We start from the raw sequence: 27,762 nt of genomic DNA, 5'->3' as shown, positions 1-27,762 counted from the left end.
AGCACATTCTAACACATGCTGCAGCAAGGATGAACCTTGAGGACATTATGCAAAATGAAATAAGCCGGTCAAAAAAAGACAAATACTATATGAGTCTACTCATATGAAGTCATATATTTTACCGCAATTTTTTTTTAAAGGACATGACAATGGCCCAGCTCTCCTCATGGTGCCTAGCCCTACCTAGCCCTACTGAACAAGGCTCCCACCATCTTCCCCCTTGTCATCTGTGTCATCATTTGGGGTTTCTCCCAGATCTGAAATCCTAGGATCCTAAGATTTACCAACTTACCATACTTCTGAACTTCGAAGGACTTATTGTACACGTGGCCTTGCAGTTCAACAAAAATGAACCATTCTCCCAGTACTGGCTGGTCGGACAAGGGGAAGGTCATGTTGGTGATGCCTGTATGACAAGAGATACCTGCTTATGCTGAGGCAAGTGCATGTGCAGAGAACCTGGCATCTGGCAATAAGGTCAAGGCAGAGGCTCCCTGGAGACTCTGCGCCTCCCCCATCCCTCAGGGAAGCCAGAGGCACCTGAGGCTGGTGGGGTCTGTGCAGAACAAGCACCTCCATTAGCTGAGGCAGAGAAGCAGCAAGAGACAGCTTGGGTTCCTGGGGGAGCCTTGAGGCCAAGGCCAAGTGCAAGTGGTGAGCTGGACAAGCCAGTGAGACGGGCCACCCAGCTTATCCACTCTGCTCCTCACCCGAGTCATTCCCTAGGTGACAGAGAATCACATAAGCCCTGTCCCTACCTGGCAGCCCTCCCCAGGCATCTCAGAATCAGGAAGAGGGAAGTGGATATGAGGAGGGGTCCTGGAGGCATGTGTGACACACATCACTCACTGAGGGCCCCCCCAAGTCACAACTTCTGGCCGGTCATGTTTGTGCACTTCTCTGGTTGAGGGTGCACAGCTGTCCTCAGTCTCCCCACATCCCACCTACACCTTCCCTCTCATGGGGCTCCACTTCCCTTAGGGTCAAAATACAAAGGGAGATGTGGTTACCGGCCCTCATTGTCATAGAGAAAGAAAAAACGCCTGCTCCTCAGCTGAAGCAAACCCTTCTGATTCCTAGCTGGAAATGTCTCGTACTGGGCGATGAACGAAGAGGAGGAAGCCCTGCACTGGGAGGAAGGTGGGGGGTCCCAACAAACGGGGCCCGGATATGCTAGAAAGGTCTCCAGCGATGGGAGGAGCCTCCGCTGGATCCCAGGCACCGAGTAAAGAGGCCGGAGCGCCCGACGCTGAAGGGAAGGAGCAGCAGGTGCCCAGACAGAGCACATTCAAGTTTCTTGGAAGGTTTATGGCCTCTGCCACCCAAACGTGCAGCCCCCAAACCGCAGAAGGAATTAGGAGAGAAGGTGAGAGAGAGAATTACCACAGCACAGGCGCTCCAAGTGTCTCCACTCCATCATCCGCGAGCCCCGAGGGTCCTGCAGGGGGCGACACGCAGTAAGCTTAGGGCGGCCCGTGTGTGTGTGTGTGTGTGTGTGTGTGTGTGTGTGTGTGTGTCCAGTGCGCATGCGGGCCCATTGAGCCCTCTCTCTAGGGCAGGACAAGCGGGAGGGGAGACTGCAAGATTAGCTATTTACACGGGGCAGAAGGAAGCTTGGGGCACAGAAGGGCATTGTCTGAGGACAAGGAGGCAGAAGGGGCTGACATGCTTCCACATTTAGGGAGCTGTATGCAAATCTACAAAACAGATGGGCAGGAGTTCCCACTGTGGCCCAGCAGACACGAATCCAACTAGGAACCCTGAGGTTGCTGGTTCCATCCCTGACCTGGCTCAGTGGGTTAAGGATCGGGAGTAGCCTGAGCTGTGGTGTAGGTGGCAGACAGGGCTCGGATCTAATGTTGCTGTGGCAGTGGCCGGCAGCTGTAGCTCCGATTTGACCCCTAGTCTGAGAACCTCCATATGCCATGGGTGCAGCCCTAAAAAGAAAAAAAAAAAAAAACACCAAACAGATGGGCAGACACGCGCTTAGCCAGGGTGGACCCAGGGACAGGCATGGACCAGGTCTCAGCCTGTGGGGCACAGAGGCAGTCAGGGATCGATGCAGAGGGCAGGTGGTGGGCAAAGACAGACCAGATCTTGCAGAGAGCAGGACACTCACCAGGATGTAAGCTTCCAGCTGCAACAGAGACAGACAGAGTCGGTGAGCAACCCCTCCCAAAAGCCCTGAGCCCTCCACGGACCCTGAGTGTTCATCTCTGGGGACAAGCACAGGTGCTATGATGGGTTGAATGGTGTCCTCCTCCTCCCCAAATTCATATGTTGATGTCTTTGCCCTTGGTGCTCAGAATGTATTTGGAGATGGGTCTTTATAAAGGTGATTAGTTAAAAGAAGTTTCCTAGCATGGGTCCCATCATCCAATAGGACTGATGTCAAAAGAAGGGGAAATGTGGACACAGACTCAGTGTGAAGACACAGGAGATGACCAGCTATAAGCCAAGGAGGGAGACTTGGAACAGATACTCCTCTCATGGCCCGTGGAAGGAACCAACTCTGCACACACCTTGATCTTAGACTTCCAGCCTCCAGAACTGGGAAAGAATATATTTCTGTTGCTTAAGTCATCCAGCAAACTCACACAATTGCCATTGGCCATGAGGGTGTCCAGGCTCATCCGGAGCCTCTGTGTTCCTTGCTCCCTGTCACAGCCCTGCCCTCCTTTCCATGTACCCCCAGGCCCCAATCAGGGACAGCTCCTCCAGGCAGCCGTCCCAGGCTGCATGGGTTGCTTTTTTTCAAATGGCTCATGCCAGCTTCCTTGAAGGCCTGGAATGCGCGCTTTTCATCCCTGAACCACCACTCCACCCCAACACGTGCCTGGAGCCCAGCTTCTAGCTGGTGCCCATCAACAGCCAACTGAACAGTTGACACTGACTCCAATGCAGGTAACTGCTTATACAGCTATGCTTCCTGATCCCAGAAGCACGTCTTGCCTGGTGGCCATGCACAGCTGACCCTGTGCATGTGGACCAGTCTGCATCAGCTCAGGGGTGTCTGTATGGAGCCCAAAGACACTGGGAAGCTTTGCACTTTTGTGTGTGTGTGTGTGTTTGTCTTTTTAGGGCCACACCAGAGGCACATGGAGGTTCCAAGGCTAGGGTGTGAATCAGAGCTATAGCCGCCAGCCTACACCACAGCCACAGCAACCCACTGAGTGAGTGAGTGAGTGAGGCCAGGGATCAAACCTGCGTCCTCATGGATACTAGCCAGATTCGTTTCCGCTGAGCCATGACAAGAACTCCAAGCTTTGCACTTTTATTTTATTTTATTTTATTTTTGTCTTTTTGTCCTTTTTAGGGCCGCACCCACGGCATATGGAGGTTCCCAGGCTAGGGGTCAAATCGGAGCTGTACCCACCGGCCTAGGCCACAACCACAGCAATGCCAGATCCAAGCCACGTCTGCAACCTACACCACAGCTCACGGCAACACTGGATCCTTAACCCACTGAGCGAGGCCAGGGATCGAACCCACAACCTTATGGTTCCTAGTGGTATTCGTTTCCTTTGTGCCACAACCGGAACTCCAAGCTTTGCACTTTTAATTCAATGTCCTGTGGTTTATCACTCTCGGGCCTCACCCAGTCAAGAACCTCAACCAACTTTCAGAGGAAAATAGGCAGCTGCGGGCATACATCCAGGGCCTTCTCCTGCCATCATTTGCATGAAGCCCTTTCTGGCAAAAATTGAACACTGGGCAGGAACTGGTATCACATGAACTAGTCTCACTCCCTAGCCCTTTCCCCAGGGAAGGCTGTAGGCAGACAGCTCCCTCCGACATCTGGGCACCATCCATTCAGAAACACACAACAACCAAGGCCTTCAACATTACCCTGGCTACAGACCCTGGTATCCCACTGCTGGGGTCCAGCTGAGCCTATGGAAGGACACGCCAGTGGAAAAGAAGGTTCGAGCATAAAGACAATCATGGCAACATTTCTGACAATAGCCAAACCCTGGAAACAAGCAAATGTCCACCAGGCGAGGGCAGGTGGGTTCAAAGCCTTCCTTTGGCAGAAGGAACTCGGGCACAGAGGTGAGTTCGAAGGGCTGTGGCAAAAACGTGGACAAGTGCATTAAAATATCCAATGAAAAGGCAGTTTGGAAACTCAGGATGATGAAAGAAAAAGCTGTGTGTGCCCAACAGAACCGTGCTTCTAGCCAGGGACCCAGCAGGGAACTTTGCAGGATTATTTTCCAGAATATAAGCAGGTCGGCTCTGCTCAGTCATGTGCCCCAAGTGCTAGAACAGCAGCTGGTACACAGTAAGTGTCGTACATGAGGCCCCTCCATGGTCCCTCAACTAAAGTAGCCCCAGACTGTATTCCCATCTTTCCTACGTGTGTGTACAGTTTATTTAAATCTCTTCCTTTACAATCAAGACACTTCTGAAAGCACCTCTTTGTAGCGGAATACTAACTAATAATATAGAAGAAGCAACAGTGTTGGAAAAATCACCACTTTGCAGGCATCACAGCAAGTTTTGAATCATATAATTTGGGACTCATCTGTGGATGCTAAAACAAGAGAGTGGGCATGGTGACCGGTAACAGGGTGTTCACACAGTCTCAAGTGTCCCCCCCAGATTATGTACTGGTTACAGTGGGGAAACAGTGACTTTTGCGGGGAGAAATCAGTCTGACTTTCCCTGAACCTCTGGTCGCAGTTAACATCACCAGGAACGTAACAAACCAATGTCAGGGGCCTTGGGATTTGCACCAGGGAGAACCAGCCCAGCTCCTGTGGATCCTGCGCCAAGACACACATCCTGAACCTGATCACAGAGGACCAGCCAGAAGGCCGGCCCACTAGGGGACGCTCTTCAAAACAACTGCATGGACTCCCCAAAAGCGTCAATGCAATGAAACACAAGGAAAGGCTAACGAACTGATTCAGGGTAAAGGATGCAAGAGACGCAATGACTAAATCTGACAGGTGGTCAGGGACTAGATCCTGGACCAGCAAAGAAACATGCTATAAAGGACATCATTGGAATGATACAGATTTTATATTTGGTAATATTGTTGGATTGATGTCAAAATTCCTAAATGTGATGATTGTACTTTGGCTACATGAGAAAGTGTTCTTGTTCTTAAAGGATAGCAGCAGAAATGTTTAGAGGCAAAGTGATATTGGGAGATTAGTCTCAAATGATTTCTCATTAAAATAATTTTATAACTATATATATATATGTATGGATGTATATAGATATATACAGAGAGGGAAAAAGAGAGAGAAAGCTCATAAATGTGTTAACAAGGACCTATCATACAGCACAGGGACATCTACTCAATAGCTGGTAATAATCTATATGGAAAAAAAGGATGGCTGTGTGTGTGTATCACTGATTCACTTGCTATATACCTGAAATTAATAAACATTATAAGTTAACTATAGTCCAAGCCACAGCAGTAACAACATAGGATCCTTAACTGTTGAACTCCCAGGGAACTCCCATTTAAAAACTTTTTAAATTTTTTAAAATGTAAATACTTCAAAAAAATAAATAAATAAATACGTTAACTATAGTCCAATAGTATTAAACAAAAAAAGAAGAAGAAAGCACATAAACGCAGTATGTAATTGGTGAATCTAGATCTATGTTTCTCAAAGTGGGCTTCCCAGAGCAGCAGCTGCAGCTGGGAACCTGTTAGAAATATAGACCCTTGGACCCCTCCCAGAAAGCTCCCGCGTCAAAAATACTGGAGAAGGCCCAACAATCTGTGTGTGAACAAGCCCTCCAGGAGATTCAGAGGCACACTCCAGACTGAGAACCCCTGTTCCAGATCAGGGCTTGGCCACCTATGGCCCTTGAGCTAGATCCGACCCTCTGCCTGCTTGTGCAAATAAAACTTTATTGGCACCTAGCCATGCTCATTCATCCACATACTGTCCATAGCTGATTTTATGCAATCTGGGTGGTTTCAAGTTGCGAGCCATGACAGAATCCCTCCAGCCTGCAAACCCAAACGTATTTACTACTCAGCCCTTTGCAGGAAGTTGGGCCACTCTTGGGCTCCATGAAGGGCCTGCAGGAAACTCTCTGTGCTGTTCTTCCAACTTTGCCCTACATCTGAAGTTATTTCTAAACAAAAAGTTAAGAGAAAAGCAATACCTCTTATATATGGCTATATTTATGTATTTTTTATTTTATTTTTGGCCACCCCCACAGCATGTGGAAGTTCCTGGGCCAGGGATTGAACCCATGCCACAGTAGTGACCCGGGCCACTGCAGTAACAATGCTGGATCCTTAACCATTTGCACCACAGGAGGACTCCGTGTATGTATTTATTTTGAAGGAGAAATGGTAGGTTTGAAGTGGCAGTTTTATTTTCTTTCTAATAAATGTTAAATAAATGCACAGCTATCAAATGATAGGCCATGGAAGAAGCATGCCCCAACACTCTTGCCTCCCTCTGTCATACAGTTGCGCCCCCTCCCCCGCCCGCAGGTCCCCAGGGGACATGGAGCCTTGGGAGGAAACCGAGAATGGAGGTAGAAACTGGAAGAGGCAGGGGAGAAAGGCCAATGGTTGATGGTGGCCCTGGCCAAGCAGACCCACCCACATAGAGTAGGTGTGTTCCACGCACATGGTTTTAGAAGCCGATCTCACCTTCTCAGTAGCTGGTCTCAGGTCTGGGGTGACGGCGAAGATGCTGATGAGCACTGGAAGAGAGGAGAGTGGTGTGTGGCAGCTCCAGGCCGTGGCCAGCCCTCCCACCCGGCCCACGCCAACCACCCACCTCGGTGCTGGGGCCTGTACACTGGCTTGTCAGTCTGGATGAACACAGAGACGCCCCGGCCATCCACGGTCACCGAAGTCTGGTTGTGGAAGAGAGGGCCCTCCTCTGCCCCCTGGCCAAGACCCATCACCTTCAGGAGGGCCTGGCCCCGGAGGCCCGTGGGCACCTGCAGGCAGAGCACGGAGCTTAAGGCAGGGGGTGTCACCCTAGAACAGACCCAGGTGCTAGGAAAGCAGCATGAAGGTCTAGGGCAGGGGTGCACACCTGGAGGTGACTGTGCCCCCAAGGGCTACTTGGCAGTATCTAGAGACATTTCTGGGAGTCACAGCTTTGGGGAGTGGGTGCTATTGGCATCTGGTGGGTGGCAGCCAAGGATGCTGTTCAACACCCTGCGATGCACAAGACACCCCCACAGCAAAGAAGGATCTGGCCCCAGATGTCAACAGCCAAGACTGAGAAACACTGGTCTAGCTTGACACAACAAAGCCTTCTCCTCTCCTGATACTGCAAGCTTGCGAAGATATCCTCGCCCCTGCAGAGCTACAAAAATCATCTCCTATCTTACCCAAATGGAGTCATAGCTGGTGAGCTGGTGGGGATGGAGACCCCAGCCCCTTCATATACAAATTTACATATGAATATGTACATGCATATATATATGCATATTTTTACATAGCTCATATATATATTTATATATATATATAAAATGTGTGTGCCTCTGTGTTTTGTCTCACTGCACACACATTATACAATCCCATTTATATGAACTGTCCAGAACAAACAAATCCATACAGACAGCAAATGATGAGTGGGTACCCAGGACTGGAGGGAGATGGGGGATGGGGAGTGACAGCTAATGGGGACAGGATTTCCTTCTGGGGTGATGAAAATGTTCTGGAACCTACTAAGAGTGGTGGTTACACAACATTGTGAATGTACTACATGCCATCAAATTGTCCACTTTAAAAGGCTTAAAGTGGTAAAAACAAACAACAAAAAGTGCAGTCTTAAGGGTTGGCCCTGGAGTTCAAATTTTTCTAGGGCAAGATTTGCAGCATTCAGGGAATGGAAGCTACCCTATATAATCCCCCTCCTTTTTATTTTTTCTTTTTAGAGCTGCACCCGCAGCATACAGAGGGTCCCAGGCTAGGGGTCGAAACAGAACTGTAGCTGCCAACCTATGCCACAGCCACAGCAATACAGGATCCAAGCCGTGTCTGTGACCTTACACCATAGCTCATGGCAACACCAGAGCCTTAACCCACTGAGCAAGGCCAGGGATCAAACATGCCTTCTCATGAATGCTAGTCAGATTTCATTTCTGATGAGCCACAACAGGAACTCCCCTTATTTTTTTTTTAAATAATGAGTGGAACAGGCACGCATGTGAGTCATAACCTACTGAAGCTCCTTTTATGATTAAAGCAAAGCAAAGTTACAACTCTCTGGATGAGATCACGTGCCATAAATACAATGCTCATGGCCCCCCCTGGGTGCCTGGCAGAGGGACATTATATGCTCAGCAGTTCATACTGGGAGCTAGATGCACCACCCATTCCTAGGACCAAACAAATGTGGGCTGTTCCTCTCCCAGTTGTTTGTCAGCATCCACCTGGGTGGTCCCTCAAGGGGTGAAAACACCCTTATCATTGTCACAGCAAACAACCATGCTAAGCGTCCTCCCAAATTATCTGATCAGTTCTTGCGCCAGTGTGCCCATTTTATAGATGAGGTCAAAGGATGTCAGGACCCTCTCCATCCCCGCAGCACCTCTCTCTGGCTGCCCCTCCTGTCTGCTCTGAACAGCATCAGGACCCTGCCTGTCTGCCTATCTGCCACCCTCAGGATGGAGCTTCATAGGCCTGTGGAGTCCCTCCCAACTGCAGTTAAGCTTCAGGACCAACCTGAGGATAAACCCCTTACTCTGACCCCAAATTCCTTGCCTGAAGGTCTCAGCCAAAGACCTTCATGTAAGGAGGAAAAAGTCCCAGGTCACCCAGAAGAGCAGGAAACACGCAGGTAGGAGGGAGATGGGGGGGGGGACCTTAGAGGCCAGTGTGCCAGGGTGGGGGGAAGTTGGGGTTCTGGGGGATAAGAAGTTGCCCTTGAGAACAGAGTGTGTCAGATGTGACCTTTGGGGACATGAAGTAACTCACCCCAGGTCTCCAAAGCTGCAGAGCCACCATTTCCAATCAAGTCTCTGATCAAAGTGGCGGTCCTACCTGATCCTGCACCTGCCAGCTGCCAGAGGTCTTTCCGGAGACTGTGCTGATCCCCCACTCCCACTCCTGACCTCAGTGATCCACATCCATTCCTTTAGCATCAGTGACAGCCAAGCACTTGGGGGCCGAGGTCTATGCAGGAGAGACGGCCAGCAAAGCTGGCATCATTGGAAGCTGAGAGCACAGGTTGGGGGCCCAGGGCCCAGCCAAAGTAAGAAGCTCACTGGGGCTGGCTGCCCTCTGAAGGGGGCTGTGTGGAGGGGTCAGTTCCATAGCAGGCCTATCCACCCCCATGATGAACGCCCAGCACCCCACCCCTCCAGGCCAGGGAGGCCCCTGGGGCTTTGGGTGGAGGTCCCAGACCACCAGGCTCCATGGGCGTCCAGCAAGTACACCCAAGAGAAAAGCCTCCAGAGTCACAGGATCCTCTGAGTTTCCGATGCATTGTTGTAAAGGTGGGTGATCACGACTATAAAGACAGAGCACACAACAGACACCCACCCACGGATGGTGGCGACAGGTATCATGATTCCTCTTGGACATGGAAACCATCCAAAGAGGAGGAATTCAGATGAGGGCTGATGCCACAGACTGGAAATCTCCCTCCCACTATTTATGGGAGCTCCTGGCTGGCTCCACTCCAGGCCATTGGCTGCCTCTTTTTTTGCCTTCTTCCTGTCCCAAAACTTTTGCACTGGCTGTTCCCTCTGCCTGGAATGCCCTCCCTCAGATCCCTACATGTTGGTTCCTCCCAGTTTCAGCTCAGAAGGATCCTCGCTGCCATATAATATGTGGCTCTACCCCCCACTCCTTAGTACTCTCTTTCTCTGGCATATTTTAAAGTCAAATAGAACACTTACTACTTTCTGAGGTGATCGTATGTCTGTAATTGTGAGTTTACTGCCTGACCCACCCCTCTGCCAAGGATGTGTCCAACTTTGTGCTTGGGAGTTAATAGATGCTTAAGACACTGGTACACAGAAAAAGCAAAATAGGGAGTTCCCACTGTGGCTCAGCAGTAATGAACCCGACTAGTATCCACGAGGATAAGGGTTTGATCCTTGGTCTCACTCAGTGGGTTAAGGATCTGGCCTTGCCATGAGCTGTGGTGTAGGTCGCAGACGTGGCTTGGAACTTGCCATTGCTGTGGCTGTGGCATAGGCCAGCAGTTGCAGCTCCAATTCAGGTCCTAGCCTGGGAACTTCCATATGCAGCAGGTATGGCCAGAAAGAAAGAGAGAGAGGAGAGGAGAGGAGAGGAGAAGAAAGGGAAGGAAGGGTCAGAATAAAACAAACATCTTGGAGTTTCCATTGTGGCTCAGTTAAGGACCTCAGTTAAGTTGTCTCTGTGAGGATGTGGGTTCAATCCCTGGCCTTGCTCAGTAGGTTAAGGATCCAGTATTGCCTCAAGCTACAGCATAGGTTGCAGCTCAGATCCATTGCTGCTGCAGCTGTGGCAGAGGCTGGCAGCTGCAGCTCCAATACAACCCTTAGCCTGGGAACTTCCATATGCCTCAGGTGCAGCCGTGAAAAGGAAAAAAAAATCACAAAGGCTTAGGTATGCTTTCTTAAAAGTTCCACCAAGGGCTTCTAACCAGCATCTTTGCTGCACATGAGAAAAACAAGACAAACTGGGCAGGGCCTGCCCATGGCAGCCAATGACTGGCTTCCAAAATGTGTACCTGGAAATGCTTATGTCCCCAAGGCAGGCAGGACTGAACAGTGGGTGGAACAGTGATCAGGGAATTGAGGAGGGGGAGGGTCCTATACCCACAAGAGCACCTTCTCTCTTGTCTGATGCCCACACCATAGTTTCTCAACCTCGGCACTACTGACTTTTAGGACTGGATTATCCTTCGCAGTGGTGGGGATGTTGCGGGGGGTGGCATCCTGTCAGTGCAGAGTGTTAAACATACTTAATTCACTTCACTCCTGGCCCCTGCCCAAGGTAAGCTGTGAGAGGAGCAAAAAGAAAACTGCAGAGGAAAGGAACAAGGAGAAGGGTGGAAAGAAAGAAGAGGAGGCTGAGGTCCCCAGTGGACCTCATTCCAGTGGATCTAACTTGAATCGCATCACCCGCTCTTGACTCACTCTCTCTGGCCTCCACCCACTAGATGCCAGTAGCATCCTCATCCTCAGTTACAATAACCAGAAACATCTCCAAACACTGCCAGTGTCCCCTAGGGCTTGGGGTAGAATCCTTCCCCACCCACCCCCCACATTAGAAAGGCTCATCCAGGAGTTCCCTGGTGGCCCAGCAGTTAAGGATTTGGCATTGTCACTGCTGTGGCTCTGGTTCAGTCCCTAGCCCAGGAACTTCCTCATGCCATGGCTGTGGCCAAAACAAAACAAAACAAAAAAGGCTCATCCAGAGACATTCTAAACACTAAGGATCTGAGACCCTTCTGAGAGTCTCCAGTCTAGTGTTAAGATCCCCTGGCCCCTCTCCCAGAGTTACACGGCCCTTCATCAGTTTCTTATACAAATCCACAGCATCTGTTCTGTGAAGAGTGTCTTCTTTTTATTTATTTATTTATTTAGGGCCACACCTGCAGCATATAGAAGTTCCCAGACTAGAGGTCAAATTGGAGCTGCAGCTGGCAGCCTACGCCACAGCCCCAGCAACGCCAGATCAGAGCCGCATCTGCGACCTGCACCGGATCCTTAATTCACTGAGTGAGGCCAGGGATCCAACTCACATCCTCATGCATACTCAGTCCTTAACCCACTGAGCCACAACGGGAACTCCAAGAGTGGTTGGAACGGTTGGGGACAGGGCATACATAATCTTAACCCCTGTCTGGGGCAGCCCTGCTTTCTGATTCACAAGAAAGCAGAAGACCTGCTCACAGGAAGCTGGCAAGGGCGGCTCTAGTATTTATCCCGGGTTTTCCAGCTGTGGACATCTGGGGCTGGTCCAACCTTGGGGTGCGGGGTGCCATCCTGTGCATGGTAGGATGTTGAGCAGCATCCCTGGTCTCTACCCATTAGAAGCCAGTAGCAACTCCCCTCCACCCCTACCTCCCAGTTGTGACAACCAAACATTGTTTAAATCGCCCCCGGGGAGGTGACTCTAGAGAAAGAATTCCAATATTGACAGCAGCGCTGCCCCACAGCAATTAGACCCCAATGACACATCCCTTCCAGTGGGAGAGGAACAACCTCGGACTTGGTTCAGATCACTGGAGGAGAGCACATTAGAATCTAGAATGATTCTCTATTTAGCCCTTTCTTTCAGGGATTCCTTTGAGCATCTGGTAAGCGTTAAAGACGCTAATGCAGAAAATGCCAACAATTTGGGGGCTTACAACCGCCTTGAAATCCAAGGACTGCAGTTTAAAAGGAACCCATGTCAGAGAATGACCTACATGTGGTTTGTTATGTATAATAATTTTACAGTCAAAATATTCAATGCCAGTGCAGCTGCTGGAAATTTGGTCTCTAAAGTATAGATGATGTGTAATGCACAGCACAGGCACTGTTGTGTCTTCTAAGACAAAATAGGACCCAGAAAGAGGCTTGGATCCTAACCTGGTAGTTCTACTGTCAGGATACTCGGCCTAAGGAGGGCATCCAGAATACTAATACCGCTTTATGCACAAAGATTCTCTCAACTTTTGGACCATATTATCAAAACACTGAAAACAAACAAACAAAAAAATCTAACTGTGTACAAGCAATGTAAGTTTTTTTTGGTTTGGGGGTTTTTGGGGGGTTTTTTTAGTAAGTTAGTATATAAAAGATGTGCAGTGGGATGCTATTACAATAGGATGCAAATTATAATTACAGAGACTTGGAAATATGGAAGTATGTTTATGCAACCTATTGAGAGAAAACAGCAGGAAAGACCACAATATGCCTTTTAATTGCAACTATGAAATAAAATGTCTTTTTTTTTTCTGTATTTTTATGGCCACATCCGCGGCATATGGAGGTTCCCAGGCTAGGGGTCGAATCAGAGCTGTAGCCTCCAGCCTACACCACAGCCACAGTAACATGGGATCCAAGCCACATCTGTGACCTACACTATAGCTTAACACACTGAGCGAGGCCAGGGATCGAACCCAAGTCCTCATGGATACTAGTCGGGTTCGTTAACCACTGAACCACAATGGAAACTCCCGAAAGAAAACGTCTTTGTGGGGACAAAGATTTACAGGAAATATGAAAAAGTGAAAAGTATGAGGAATGGATTCTGGGCGAGTTTTCTCCTTTTCTAAACTTTTTCCCTCCATTAATGATTTTTCTCCCAACGCATGCAACATCTCTTGTTCCAATTCAATTCTTTATTTCCAGGGTAAGATTTCTGATTGTAAAAATTCATAGCTTACCTTGAGTTTGACTGTCCCTTTATCTAAAAGAAAAAAAAATGAAAATAAAATGTAAACAGTTAAATCAGGAGCTGTGTTTTCCAGCCTCCTTGAGCAGCAGCCTTACAAACAGGGGCTTTCTCAACTCAGAGGGATTTTCTGTTGACAAACACACACCCTGGGTCATGCTGGTCTGGCCTGGGCTGGGCTGGGGTTGGCAGAAGTGAGAGGTTTCCTCCATCCTGGCAAGTACAGAAGACCAGAGGGGATAGACAAAGCCCAGCTATTCAGGGAAACCTGGCCAGCCTGCATATTTAATTCACTTTACCCCTGGCCCCTGCCCAAGGTAAGCTGTGAGGGAAGCAAAGAGAAAGCTCCAGGGGAGAGGAACAAGGGGAAAGGTAGAGGGAAAGGTAGAGGAGAAAGGAACAAGGGGAAAGGTAGAGAGAAGAGGGAAGATAGAGAAAGAAGAAGAGACTGAGGTCCCCAGAGGACCTCACCCCAGTGGATCTAACTCGTCTCCCATCACCCTCTCTCCTACCCAAATTAAGTCATTTGTCATCCTGACACTTATCCAGGCTCTTTGGCCTCAGGACTTGATTAGGCATCTACTGATTTTGCCTTCTGGTGTCATTCCTCTACTTCCTGCTAGCAGAAGCTCGATTTTCTTGGAGGAGCCACCTGTCCAGGTCCAAATTCATAAGGTTTAGTGGGGCTTCTGCCCATCTTTCTTGTGGCTCTGTGCAAATCTACATAGGCCTTCCTCCTAGGCATATTGATTGGTTCAGGGACAAGCACATGACCTAAAATAGGCCAGTCAGCACAGGCCTTCCCTATGGTCATGGGGCTTGGCTGAGAGGTTACCATATGACCCAACATGGGCCAATCAGCATAGGCCTTCCCCTTGGTCACAGGGATTGTTTCAGGGTTGAGCACATGACCTAACATGAGCCAATCAGGGGGGATCCTTGGACTTTTCCCAGAGGTCCTGGAACTGCCACTCCCTCTGAGCTCTGGGGACATACAGACCCATCCAGAAGCAGAACTGGGAGATTGGGCCAGGGATGTCAGTGGGCTTTTCCAGTTTTGAGATCCGTAAATTCTCTGTTGCTGAAGCCAGCCTGATTTGGATTTCAGGACTGACCAATGGAATGGGGACTACCTGCACCCCTCCTGCCTACCCAAATCCTAGTTTCCACTCCAAGCCAGCCTCTCCCACATCTCCCCAGGACAGGGGCTGCTGTGTTGGCCAAGGCGGACTGACATCATCTTGGCGTCTCCTGTGGCTGCACCACACTCTGTGTGATGAACGAGTAACCTGCCCTGATAGACGACAGGCCCTGAGGCAGGGTCCTGCCCTCACCACCGTTGTACAGGAGGCCAGTGCTGCTGTTATCTGCAGTTTACTATGGACAGCAGGGGAAAGGCTGGCTGAGGGCCTGAGCTCAACTCAGTGGCAGGCTGGCTATGAGCCCAGTCTGGGTCTAACACCACAAGGGTGCTAGAAGCTCAGCTAAAGGTCCGAAAAGGTCACAAGATTCCCTCTGGGCCCCCTTCCCACCTCCAGCCAAAGTTGACAGGAAACAGTGCCCACCTCTATCCAGACCTGCAACCCACTGAACCTGAGCTGCTATCCTGCCCCTCCTGGGTCTTACTCTCTCCATCTGTAAAGTGGGGAGAATGCAGCCTGCCTTCCTATTCCTGTAGGGTGGGATGGAAGCAAAGCAATGACAGCACTGCCTGAACCCTAAAGGCCACTTTGCAAGGTAGAGAGAAAGCCCTGGTCAAGCACCCCCGGGACCTACCCAGGATGGCACCCTGGGTCTGTGCCACTGCCTCGCCCTGGGCCACCAGCTGAGCCTGGACCATGACTTCCCTTGGGGAGTTAAAGATGGTCACACTGATGACTTCCTCCACTCCTGAGCGGAAGACAGAGGGAGCAGCGATCAAATAGCCCCTGCAGGAAAGGAAAACCACAGTGAAGGCCAAAAATTGTCTGACTCACCCCTAGCCTCATTGTCACCTGGCTGAATCAGGGTGCACCCTGGGTGGACTCCCACCTATGCCTGACCACACCCTGATGCCACTGTCACTTTATGTGTCTGTGTCCCCTACAAACCTGTGAGCTCCTTGAAGCTTGCTCACCTCTGAAGTCCCTCCAGTAGATGAGAATCCGGCTTCTCTGGATCTACCCAACACCACGCCCCCTTCAATCTCTGTATTAGGAACCCTGGCCTTTTTTCTCAGCTCCTTCTGCCACAGAACCTTTGCACACACTGCACCCACAAACAAAAATACTCTCTCCCGTCATCCTCGAAGCCACTCTGTGAGAAGTGCTAACATTTCCCACTGACAGAGTCAAAAATTAAGTCACAGAGAAATCAAGTCACTGAGAGGCTAAGGTACAAATCCAGGCAGCCAGACTCTGGAACCCAGTGGAAAGAAGCAAGGAACTTTCTGCAGCATTAATTTTAAGAACACGAGCCTGGGAGTTCCTGCTGTGGTGCAACAGGATCAGCAGCATCTCTGCAGGATGCAGGTTCGATCCCTGGCCAGCACAGTGGGTTAAAAGGATCCAGAGTTGCCACAGCTGTCGCAGCTGTGGTTGGGATCTAATCTCTGGCCCGGGAACTCCATGTGCTGTAGGATGGCCAAAAAAGGAAAAGGAAAAAGAACAAGAGCACTACTAAATGGCCTGAAACAGGAAAAGCACCATGAACAATGGACTCAAAAGAGCCCTCTTGGAGTTCCCATCGTGGCACAGTGGTTAACGAATCCAACTAGGAACCATGAGGTTGCGGGTTCGGTCCCTGGCCTTGCTCCGTGGGTTAAGGATCCGGCATTGCCGTGAGCTGTGGTGTAGGTTGCAGACGCAGCTCGGATCCCGCGTTGCTGTGGCTCTGGTGGAGGCCGGTGGCTACAGCTCCAATTAGACCCCCAGCCTGGGAACCTCCATATGCCACGGGAACAGCCCAAGAAATGGCAAAAAGACAAAAAAAAAAAAAAAAGAGCCCTCTCTTTCTGAAAATCCTCAGCTTGACTGTGAAGACATTTCTGAAAGAGAGGTGTCATTATCCTGCTTTCCAGATGAGAAAGCTGACCTTGCAGAAGTTGAAGGAACTGTGCACCAGATCACACAACCAAACAGGAGAGGGACCTGGGGTCCCCTTAGGGCATCTGACCTGGAGGCATAGTTCCTCCCTGAGCTCCCACATCCCATTATCTTGCAGGCTTCCGGGGAAAATCACAAAGCCTCATCCATAACCATGTGACCCACTCATAGTGCAATGGCAAATGCCAAGAGCCTGGCAGCACAGGCAGCTTGATTCCAACAGTGCAGAACTACAGGCACCCAAAGGAAACAGGAGAAAGGGAAAACACTGGAACAGGGAAAACATTGAGATTAAGAGAGATTTTTATTTCTCGAAATCCTCTCTGGTTCCCTGGTGCTTTAGTGGATATAAGATTCAGTGCTTTCACCATTGCAGCCTGGGTTCAATCCCGGGTCTGGAAACTGAGATCCCACATCAAGCAGCTGCACATTGTGGCCAAAAAAAAGAAAATAACCTCTCTGGGACAACCCCAAGTCCCCAACACAAAGAGATGAATGTAGACCCTTACCACACACCATTCACTAAGAGGACCTTGGAGACATATCATGTACTATGTGACTCCAGCACTCCAGCAGAGTGTCCAAAGACCCTGGTTTCACAGGTGCACTGCCCAGCGATGGCTGAACCCAGTAAAGACCAATGTTCTGTTTGATTCCAGCACCTACATGCACCTGCAATGACTGGGTTTCTATGTGCAGTGTCTGGCCTCAGCCATGCACAGAGCATGCGTTGATCCTAGGTAAGTAACTGCACCAGGCAGAGCATGCAATGACCCTGAATTTCACAGATGCTTTGTCCAGATCCAGCACTGACCACAATGTGTACTGACCCTGTATCATATATGTTCTGTCCAACACCAGCAACAAAGAGTACAATGACACTGGGATGGATGTGTGCTGTCTCACGTGAGCCTGGGAAGACCCTTGCTTCACATGTGGTGTGCAGCATCTGGCTCCAGCATTGACCAGAAGGAGATACAATGGCCCTGGGATCCCTTGTGCAGTGTTTGGCCTCAACAGTGCAGAGCACGCAAAGATTCTGGGTATGTAACTAGTGTCTGGAGCACATAATCACCCAATGTACATGTCAAGTACTAGTATCTCCAACACCGGCCTGCTCTGACAATGACCCTGGATTCCCGTGTGTCCTGTCACACTGCAGCACGGGAAAATGGCCATTTTCAGGACAGAATCTTTCTTTCCAGTTCCCAGATGACCCCTAGGGCCTCCTACATAGAACCTGCTGAGTGTAGAAGAAATACACAATCCACATGTTCATTCTCCTTGGGCACTCTAAAGTCCTTATCCAGAGGCGAGTCAGCAGCTTTGCCCAAAGGCCCAAAGAACCTGCCGCGATCGAATTAACTCTGCCTGGGGCTCAAGAAGTGCAGCCATTAGAGTGCTTGCCCGCAGATCACTGTCTACCTGATGCAACCCCAGGCATCCAGCCTGACACTGGCTTCTCATCCTCTGGTCTTAGAAGGTCCCATTCTGGGAAAGATGGTGTTTGGTAAAGTATAGACAGTACTGGTCTTACAATAGTGTGCGAATCCATGGAGGTTCCGGGCATCAAGAATCCCTCACACAAAAATCACATGGATCAGGAGTTCCCACCATGGTGCAACAGGATCAATGGCCTCTCTGGAGCACTGGGACGCAGGTTCAATCCCCAGACCAGCACAATGGGTTAAGGAACTGGCTCAGATCTGATCCCTGACCCAGGAACTCCACATGCCGTGGGGTGGCCAAAAAAGAAAAAAAAAAAAATCACATAGATCATAGAAGTGGGTATCGGGGGGCTTTTCCTAAAATGAGATCCTTCAGGCTGGGTGGACCATGGATCTGGCTTAGAGGTCAACCTGGAACCCTGGGTTGGTCACTTGTGTGTCTCCCAGCATGGAGGCTCTATTTTATTTTTAATAGGTAATATCTCGGGGCAACTTTAATCAGAGGCAAACACTCCTGAGAACTGTTTAAAAGTCTGCAACACAGGAGTTCCCATTGTGGCTCAGTGGAAACGAACCTGACTAGCGTCCATGAGGACGCAAGTTTGATCCCTGGCCTCACTCAGTGGGTTAAGGATCCAACATTGCCGTGAGCCATGGTGTAGGTTGCAGATGCGGCTCTGGTCCCACATTGCTGTGGCTGTGGTGTAGGCTAGTAACTACAGCTCTGATCCGACCCCTAGCCTAGGAACCTCCATATGCTGTGGGTGCGGCCCTAAAAAGACAAAAAACAAAAACGAACAACAACAACAAAAAAAAAAACACAACTACTAAAAGTCTGCAACACACGGCTCTGAGCTTGGTCCTTACGAGGTAGGCTGTCTCGTGGAGGACAGGGTCATACTTTGTGGTGGGGTCGTCCTGAGCATGGTAAGATGTTTTGCAACACCCCTGGCCTCCGCCCAGCAGATTCCAGCAACATGGCCTCCCCTAGACGTGACAACCCAGAAGGCCTCCAGACACTGCTGAATGACCCCAGGAAGACAAAAACCATCCCATGGTTGAGAATTGCTATTCTTTTTTTTTTCTTTTTTGGCTGCCCCTCAGCATGTGGAGTCCCTGGGCCAGGGATCAGATCCGAGCCACAGTTACGACCTACACTGCAGCTGCAGCGACGCCAGATCCTCAACCCACTGTGCCAGGCTGGGGATCGAATCTGCATCCCAGCATGCCAGAGGCGCTGAGGATACTGTGCACCACAGCAGGAACTCCAGACTTGTTATTCTAAGGGATGCCAACTTTGAAAGCATCAGGACAAAAGTTTGCTGGGTTCCAAGTGCACAAGGCCCAGGGGAGGTAAATCCCCAGGCTTCAATTGCAGTCCGGTGTCTTACTTTTCAAACTGTGTGGCAAAGGAGCCTCCACCCACCTAGTCTCACTGCTGACCTGTTTTCTGGGAACTCCTATACAAGGGCTGCTTGAACAAGGCTCATAAAGGCCATATTGGATTAAAAGGCTGAGCCTGGGCAGCTGGAGGCAGGCCCCCTGAGCCCACAACCTCACAGGGCTCACCCAACTTGGCAGGTCTGAGAATATTTCCTATGAAGCCAACTCATGGGAGTCTCCTTAGCAGCTAGTTAATTCACCTCTTCACTGTATCAACCCACCAGAAGCTCTGCAAGCAAACTTCAAGAAAAATGTAGAAGCAAAACAAACACTTCCTACCCCCCCATGCCCTCCCACAGAAAACTGAACGGTAGGTCTCTCCTTCCATTTTTCAGCCAAGACACGCACCTCTTACCTTCAAGCCACCGACAACTCGAAACCGCCACCCAAGAAGTCAGCTCTGGTCACACACCAAGGGGGAGAGATGGGATGGGGGTGGCTTTGAGACCTTAACTCTGAGGAGTCCCTGTGTCTCCACGGGCCGCTTCTTAAGCCTCAGGCTGCTTCCCTTCCCAGTATGTCTTGTGGGGGTTGTGGGGAGTCAAGACTCTAGGTCCGGCCCAGCCCAGAGGCTGTGTGGCCTTGGACAGGTCGCTGCACCTCTCTGAGCCAGACTCCGTAGCCCCCACCTCAAGAAGGTGGCCAGCCTCCACTGTCGCCAGGGGCTACTCACGAGGTCTGGGGCTGCGCAGCGCGCACGCCGTCCTGCGGCGACAGCAGCAGCAGCAGAAGCCGGAGCAGCGGCTGGAGGAGAGCGCCCCACATTTTCCAGTTCCGCAGGGGCACCGCGCCCCGGGGGGAGGCCAGGCCGGGGCCAGGCCAGGGCTGGGGTCCGAGCGCTACCGTCCCCTCTGCGCCGCTGGGGGCCCTTTGTTCACAGCCCCCGCGCCGTGCTCCCGGCGCCATGCGCCCAGCTCCGCGCCCGGCCAGGCTGGGGCAGCCGGGGACCAGCCCCCTCCCCGAACCCGCCTAGTCCCCGGGCCCGCCCCCGCCCAAACCCGCCCAGCTCACCCCCTCCTGGCCGCGCCCTCCCCGGCCGCCCGCCCCGCCCCCTCTCCGGACCCTGTCCCGCCCCTGCTCTTTCCGGGACTCATCCCCTCCACCAGCTCTTCACCAGTCGCTCCTGGGAACCTCTGTCGGATGCACCCTCAGACCCGGCCCATTCCCTTCCCCTTCCTCCGACCCGACCTGGCCCCTACTTCGCCCCGCACCCCGGCCCGGCACCCTCTCTGGACCTGCCCCCTTCCTGGGCAGCCCCCCTCAGTCCGCATGCCAGGTCGCCTGCCTCCCCGCCTTCCCCCACTCCCCACTCCAGGGACCAGACCCGTCCCTCCCCACCCCGCGCTGCTGCACTTCGGCGCAGCCTTCACCCTACACCCTGAAGGGCCCCGGCCTCCGCCTGGACCTATGCAGTGCGTGCGGCCTGAGGAGCTGAGCCGTTTGGGGAAACTGAGGCTGGCCAGGGAATGAAACTTCCAGACCCGCAGCTGCCCAAAGGCCCCTGACTACTGGTCCTCACTTCTTCCCTTGCCCCTCCTGCGCCAATCCACAAACACCCTAAGCCAGGCCCCTCCTCACATCACTTTACCCCTTGGCAAATAGCCAGGACGAGCCAGCACCCCTCCCTCTCTGAAGGCAGTGTGCCCAAGTGAGTGAGGGTCCCATTGTTGTAGATCCCTTTGGAAGGGGGCACCTCCTTTATATGCCATGTCCAAGTCCAGCACGCGCACGCGCGCACACACGCACACGCACACACCCTGACCGGTCTGCCCCAAACTGTCCTAGGACCCCTGAGATACCAGGGCCTACTTCTAAAACTCTAGTGGGAGTTCCCCTTGTGGCTCAGGGGACCAAGAACCCAACTAGTATCCATGAGGATGCCGGTTCCATTCCTGGCCTCACTCAGTGAGTTCAGCATCCAGTGTTGCTGTGAGCTGTGGTGTAGGCCGAAGATGTGGCTCTGATCTGGCAGAGCCCGGCAGCTCCAATTTGATCCCTAGCCTGGGAACTTCCATATGCCAAAGGTGCGGACCTTAAAAGCAAAAAAATAAAATAAGGTAAGACAAATAAAATAACTCTAGAGCTGACTACAGGTCTCAGATTTCAGGTGCTGCTTTACAGGTCCCCTGAAGCCTAACTGTGAGTTCCCTGCCCTCACCAGTTATGCCCTGTACTCAGCAGGAGAGGTTACATCCCACCTGGCTAGTTGCCCTGCCAGCTAGACCAGCTGCACCCAACCCAGTCCTCAGCTGACAGATTTCACTTTCTTGTCACTCAGATAAGCCAGTCACATCCTCCTAAGGGAAAGCAGGGGCACCCCTCCCCCTTGTTACTACAATCACTGCCTCCCACAGCCTCTGGCTGTTTGCCCTGCGTGCAAGTGCAACCCCTACATGGCCCTGAATAGCCAGCTGTGTCCGTCCCCTGTCCAGGGTTGCAAATATTTGTAACTAACAGACAGCTCTCCACCTCACCTGTTTGGTGTTGGGTGTTGTGTGTCTCACTAACTTGTGCTATTTAGTGTGTGGGATCCTTAACTAATGGGGCAAGTAGGAAGCAAACAGATCACCATGGGGTTCCGATCGTGGCTCAGCAGTTAACAAACCCAACTAGCATCCATGAGGATGTGGGTTCGATCCCTGGCCTTGCTCAGTGGGTTAAGGATCCAGTGTTGTCGTGAGCTGTGGTGTAGGTTACAGATGCGGCTAGGATCCCGCATTGCTGGGGCTGTGGTGTAGGTCGGCAGCTGTAGCTCCGATTCAACCTCTAGCCTGGAGGTTCCCAGGCTAGGTGTCTAATCGGAGCTCTAGCTGATGGCCTACGCAAGAGCCACCGATCCAAGCCTCGTCTGCAACCTACACCACAGCTCACAGCAACGCCGGATCCTTGACTCACTGAGTGAGGCCAGGGATCAAACCTTCAACCTCATGGTTCCTAGTTGGATTCGTTAACCACTGCACCACGATGGGAACTCCCAGTCAATTCTATTCTAATGCTTGTTTTAAAAACAAAAATTTGTTTGAGGAATGCATAAGAGAAGGATTTGAGCATAATTTGGTGGAATTGCTTATGCGGGACTTGTTCTGCAAGAAACATGGAGTGAGTGTAGGTAACTTCGCCCCAGTGACCAGAGCCACGTGGGAGTACAAACTCCCCCCACATACACCCTCAACACCTACACTCCCTGAGCCGTTAGGCGCCACCCCGCCCCCCTCCATCTGGGGTGACAACGTCCCATCTCATTTCAGGAAACCTCCTCCCACTACGTCCACAGGTGACGCTCAGGTCTTTTCCAAGGTCAAGTGCAACTTTCATATCACACTTAGCCATTTAACATGTGTACAGTGGTGCTCCTGGTTTCTAGTGGGTGCCTATCTTTTTTTACGGTGTCACGGACACAATTTTTGAATGTCATGCCCTGACCCCTTTTTCCCATGAGCCCCTTGGTTGGTATGAAGAGCGCTATCATTTTCAGGACTGTGTCAGGGTAGAACTGGCTGCATTTGCACCACAGGGAGAGATTGGTAAACATCTAGGGCACTGGTGGTGAGCGACAGAGCAGTCTGGGTCTGGATGGGAGGGCGAGGTAGACAGTCTGATTGTGTGAAGCACTTTGTTCTCCCAAGGAGCCAGCTTGATCCTGGGCCCACCAAGCACCCAGCAGTCAGGACGTAGCAGGAGGTGGCAGAAGGGCAGCCCCACCGCCCACAGGACATGGGCCCTCAGCACTGCACAGCAGGGACCCCAAAGAAGAGGAGGAGCAAGGCATGTCTTGTGCAGGAGCAGCTGTGGTGAATGGCGCTTGCTGCCCAGAAAAATGCATGGGACCTCTGAGCCTGCTGGAAGGACACAGATGTGTCAGAGGTGACCCAGCCAAGCGCTTTGCTGGCTACATCACTCAGGGGCAGTGAGTAGCCAGAAGCAGTCTGTGTGTCCATGCATGGGACAAGGGACAAACAGTTAAAGGAAGAAGGTGCCATGTGTGATTCCCACACATCAGGGAAGGTGGGGTACGGAGGTAGGGGGAGAACAGTAGCCGGGGAAAGGGATGTAGGGAAGGTGATTTCAACAAGTCTTCAATAAGACTCTGAGCTCCCACTGCCTGGGGAGCAAGGGCCTGGTGGAGAGGGAAGGGTGGGAATCTTCCTGCACCTGTGTGCTTTCTTTTGCCCTGTGTCCCCTGTGGCCCTGGCAGGACCAGGGGTACTGGCTTGATGGAGAAGCAGAGACCCCGCCACACAGTCTGTGTGAGCCCCGTCCCAGTGTGGCCTTTGAGGAAGGCTCCTTCAAAGAAGATAGACAGACGGCTGACCAGTGAGTGAAAAGATGCTCAACATCAGGAGGGAAATGCAAACTATAGCCTAGGACCACAGACTGGATGGCCTAAAACAACGGAATTTATTCTCTCACAGCTCTGAGGGCCTGAAATATGAAATCAAGGTGTTAGCAGGTTTGGTGCCTTCTAAAGACTGTGCGGGAGAATCTAATTCATGCCTCTCTCCCAGCTTTTAGTGGACACCTATTGATACATTGTTCCAAGTGTTACCGATTAGGATCTTTGGAGGCTTTAATCCAGAGAAATTGATAAGAAGCCAGATGAGAGACTCAAGCAAGGTTGCTGTACTAGAGAGCAAGAACCAGAAACAGGTGCCCTTGCTTGCTCCCAAGGGGAGGTTGAACTGGTTCTTTCAATGGGGTGAGGGTGAGGGTGGATCAGTGGGTGGGGCAGGAGGCATAGCTTAGGTGGTCTGCCCATCCCCTTGGTGGTGCTGTGTGCAAGGACCATGTGCAGTAGCCTGCTTGTCTCCCACCCCACCCCCCGCCCCCGCCTTGGAAGTGGCAGTTGATTTGTGGTCTTTTGGTTCTCATTGTTCACAATTAGCCAACCTGCATATGTGTGCAGTTATTTTTAATCCCGTATAGTTTCTTTGTATTCTGTTGCTGGAGGAGATGTTTGTCCAGGTGAAAGTACTTCAACAAAGGGTCCCAGGTCCCAGTTCATCTCACAATCTTTGCCTCAGTCATCACGTGGCTTTCTCTCCGTGAGTGTGTGTGTGCGCGCGCACGCGCATGCGTCCAGATTTCTTTCTTCTTTTTATTTAATTAATTAATTTATTTATCTTTTTAGGGCTGCGCCCAGGGCACATGGAGGTTCCCAGGCTAGGGGTCAAATCGGAGCTGTAGCCACTGGCCTACGCCACAGCTCACAGCAATGCGGGATCCTTAACCCACTGAGCGAGGCCAAGGACAGTGTCCTCATAAATACTAGTCAGATTCGTTTCCACTGAGCCACAACGGGAACTCCAATATTTCTTTCTTCTTGTAAGGGCACCAGTCCTAGTGGATTGAGGGCCAACCCTAATCCAATATGATTTCATCTTAACTAATTACATTTGCAAAGACCCAAACCCATTTGGATTTGGGATCCAAGTAGGATCATATTCTGAGGTTCTGGGTGGACATGAATTTTAGGGGGATCTTATTCACCCTAGTAAGGGACCTTGCAGCAAATAATCTTAAGTGATTTCTGGAGTTCCCGTTGTGGCTCAGCAGTCAAGAACCCAAGATAGTGTCTGTGAGGATGCAGGTTCGATCCCTGCATCCCTCAATCAGTGGGTTAAGAATCCAGCCATGAGCTGTGTCATAAGTCACAGACGCACCTTTTATCCTAAGTTGCTATGGCTGTGGCATAGGCCAGCAGCTGTAGCTCCAGTTGGACCCCTAGCCTGAGAATTTCAATATGCTGCAAATGCAGCCCTAAAAAGCAAAAATAAAAATAAAATGATTTCTTAGGCCATTCTCAAGAGGGGAGTATATTCGATTTCACTTTTTGAGAAACCACAAAACTGTTTTCTCAGGAGGGGAGTATATTCGATTTCACTTTTTGAGAAACCACAAAACTGTTTTCTACAGCGTCTGCACCAATTTACATTCCCACCAGCAGTGCATAAGTGTTCCAGTTTCTCCACATCTTGCCAACATTTAATGATGTCTAACTTTTTTTGGTTGTCGTGTTTTTGCCTTTTAGGGCCACACCTGAAGCATATAGAGGTTCCCATGCTTGGAGTCCAGTCAGAGCAATAGCTGCCGGCCTACGCCACAACCACAGCAACGCTGGATCCTTAACCCACTGATCGAGGCCAGGGATTGAACCCACAACCTCATGGTCCCCTGTTGGATTCATTTCCATTGCGCCACGACGGTAATTCCAATGATGTCTAACTTTTTGATTCTAGCCATCCTTGTAGGTGTGAGGAGGTATCGCCTTGTGGTTTTGATTTGCATTTCCCTGATGACTCATATTTTATCTAAAGCATGAGAGAGTGGCAAGCAGAGATGTAAACATCTGGTTGTGTTTTTTGTTGTTGCTGTTGTGTCTTTTTAGGGCCACACCTACAACATATGGAAATTCCTGGGCTAGAGACCCAATCAGAGATGCAGCTGCCAGCCTTCACTGAAGCCACAGCAATGCCAGAGTCGAGCCGTGTCTGTGACCTACACCACAGCTCATGGCAACGCCAGATCATTAACCCACTCAACGAGTCCAGGGATCGAACCCAAGTCCTCATGGATACTAGCTGGGTTCGTTGCCACTGAGCCACAACAGGAATCGCTGGTTGTGTTTTTTAAGAGACTCCTGTGACTCCTGTGATTCCAAGAAGAATCTCTGAGAGTCGAGAGAGAGCAGAGAGGCCAACACAGGGCTTTGCAGTTTTTTGGGTCTCTCCAAACACCTGGGGTCTGGCCAGGCTTTGGTGGAACATGTAGGAGACCAGGGAGAAGAACAAGACTGATCACTTTGGTCTTTCTGCCATTCAACAGCTGGGTGACCAGAGGGTCAAGTTCATGACCCATCCTGGAGGGCAGATTCCACATCTGACCTCACAGCGTTTGTTGAGGAGATTTGACAAGACAACACAATATGAGTGTCACAGTTGATGGGACACTCGTGTGTATCCCCTCTGTGCCCCCTCACACCTCATGCAGCCCCTCAGCCCAGAAAAGGGTGGGCACCCCATCGTCAGAAGATGGCTTTCTTTGCGAGCCCCCTGCTCCTTTAAAGCCAGCCCAGGATAGGAAGCTGATGCCTGAGGGGAACAATGGTCCAGGCACAGCCTCTCAGTGCTGGTCAACGAACCCTTCAGGGCTCCCACGCAGACTCACAAGGGAGCAGATCTGATTGTAGGAAGCCAGTAAGGGCAGCTCTAAGGATTTTTTCCAGGGTTTATCTGACCCAGCACTGCTGAGCTCTAGGGGCAGATCATTCTTTGTGGGAATGCTGACTAGACTCAGTAGATGCCATAAAAATCACCCCCAGTTGAGAGCCACTGGTTTAAAGGATCCCAGCCTTTTCAGTGTGCAGACCAAATTTTTGGCTTTGACACACAATACCCATCCCCTAAGAAAGTCATATTTAGGAGTTCTTGTAGTGGCTCAGTGGTTAACGAACCCGACTAGCACTCATGAGGATGTGGGTTCGATCCCTGGCCTACCTCAATGGGTTAAGGATCTGGCATTGCCGTGACCTGTGGTATAGGTTGCAGATGTGGCTCAGATCCCACATTGCTATGGCTGTGGCATAGGCCAGCGGCTACAGCTCCAATTCGACCCCTAGCCTGGGAACCTCCACATGTCACCCGTGTGGCCCTGAAAGACAAAAAAAAAAAAAAGAAAAAGAAAAAGAAAGAAAGTCATGTTTGGAAAGATGCTATCACACTATGGGTTCTATCAAGTAAGGATTCAGAGCCCATTTTTATCAGCTGTCAGTCACCAGTCACAGTATAGAGTATTAACTAATAAACTGAGACAAGTGATGGGACCAGAGACATGCTCTTTGTAAACCACCTAGTTCAGGTGGGATTATAATAGGCGCTCAGGCTGATGATGAGAGAGGTCGAAGGAACAAATGATGAGTATAGACACAAAGGATCTGCTTGCAAAATGCCTACTGGTGACACAAGGGAAAACAAGGCCTCCTGGTGGAGACCCTTGGTGCAAAGGTGTGAAATTAAGGGCAAGACCAGCCTGACTTCTGACACCAAGTACAAGTTTAGGAGTTCTAAGACCACCCTCAGGTTCAATAATTTTCTAGGACTCACAGAACTCACTGAAAGTTGTTAAACTCAGAGTTACAATTCACGACGGTGAAAGGATATAGATTAAAATCAGTCAAGAGAAGAGATGCATGGGGCAGAGTCTAGAAGAAATCCAGGCATGGCCCAGGAACTTTCCCATGCTGTGGGTTTGGCCAAAAAAAGAATAGAGGAAGTTACCCTTGGAAATAAGGGGTCCTCCTGTCAATCAAGAAGACAATGGGAAGGAGCTCCCATCGTGGCTCAGCAGAAATGAATCCGACTAGTATCCATGAGGACTTGGGTTCCATCTATGGCCTTGCTCAGTGGGTTAAGGATCCGGCATTGCCATGAGCTGTGGTGTAGGTCACAGATGAGGCTCAGATCTGGTGTTG

At 50.8% G+C, this 27,762-nt stretch overlaps 1 protein-coding gene across 1 annotated transcript in view; it reads right to left on the bottom strand.

Annotated features, from left to right (window-relative positions):
* CPAMD8 (C3 and PZP like alpha-2-macroglobulin domain containing 8) overlaps positions 1 to 20,245 on the bottom strand; it is a 106,168-nt gene extending 85,923 nt beyond the window's left edge. Inside the window, exons 1-8 of the mRNA XM_047774661.1 lie at positions 19,969 to 20,245; positions 15,098 to 15,249; positions 13,314 to 13,336; positions 6,762 to 6,927; positions 6,632 to 6,684; positions 2,120 to 2,137; positions 1,384 to 1,438; positions 293 to 406 (exon numbers count right to left, since the gene is read on the bottom strand). Of these exons, the coding sequence (XP_047630617.1) occupies positions 293 to 406; positions 1,384 to 1,438; positions 2,120 to 2,137; positions 6,632 to 6,684; positions 6,762 to 6,927; positions 13,314 to 13,336; positions 15,098 to 15,249; positions 19,969 to 20,201 (814 nt within the window). The 5' untranslated portion in view covers positions 20,202 to 20,245. The remainder of the gene's footprint in view (positions 1 to 292; positions 407 to 1,383; positions 1,439 to 2,119; positions 2,138 to 6,631; positions 6,685 to 6,761; positions 6,928 to 13,313; positions 13,337 to 15,097; positions 15,250 to 19,968) is intronic.
* Between the last annotated feature and the right edge of the window lie 7,517 nt (positions 20,246 to 27,762).

Source organism: Phacochoerus africanus, chromosome 4 (genome assembly GCF_016906955.1).
Source record: "Phacochoerus africanus isolate WHEZ1 chromosome 4, ROS_Pafr_v1, whole genome shotgun sequence".
Taxonomy (NCBI): Eukaryota; Metazoa; Chordata; class Mammalia; order Artiodactyla; family Suidae; genus Phacochoerus; species Phacochoerus africanus.
Note: the sequence above shows the minus strand (reverse complement) of the source record. Positions and strands in the feature narration are given on the sequence as shown.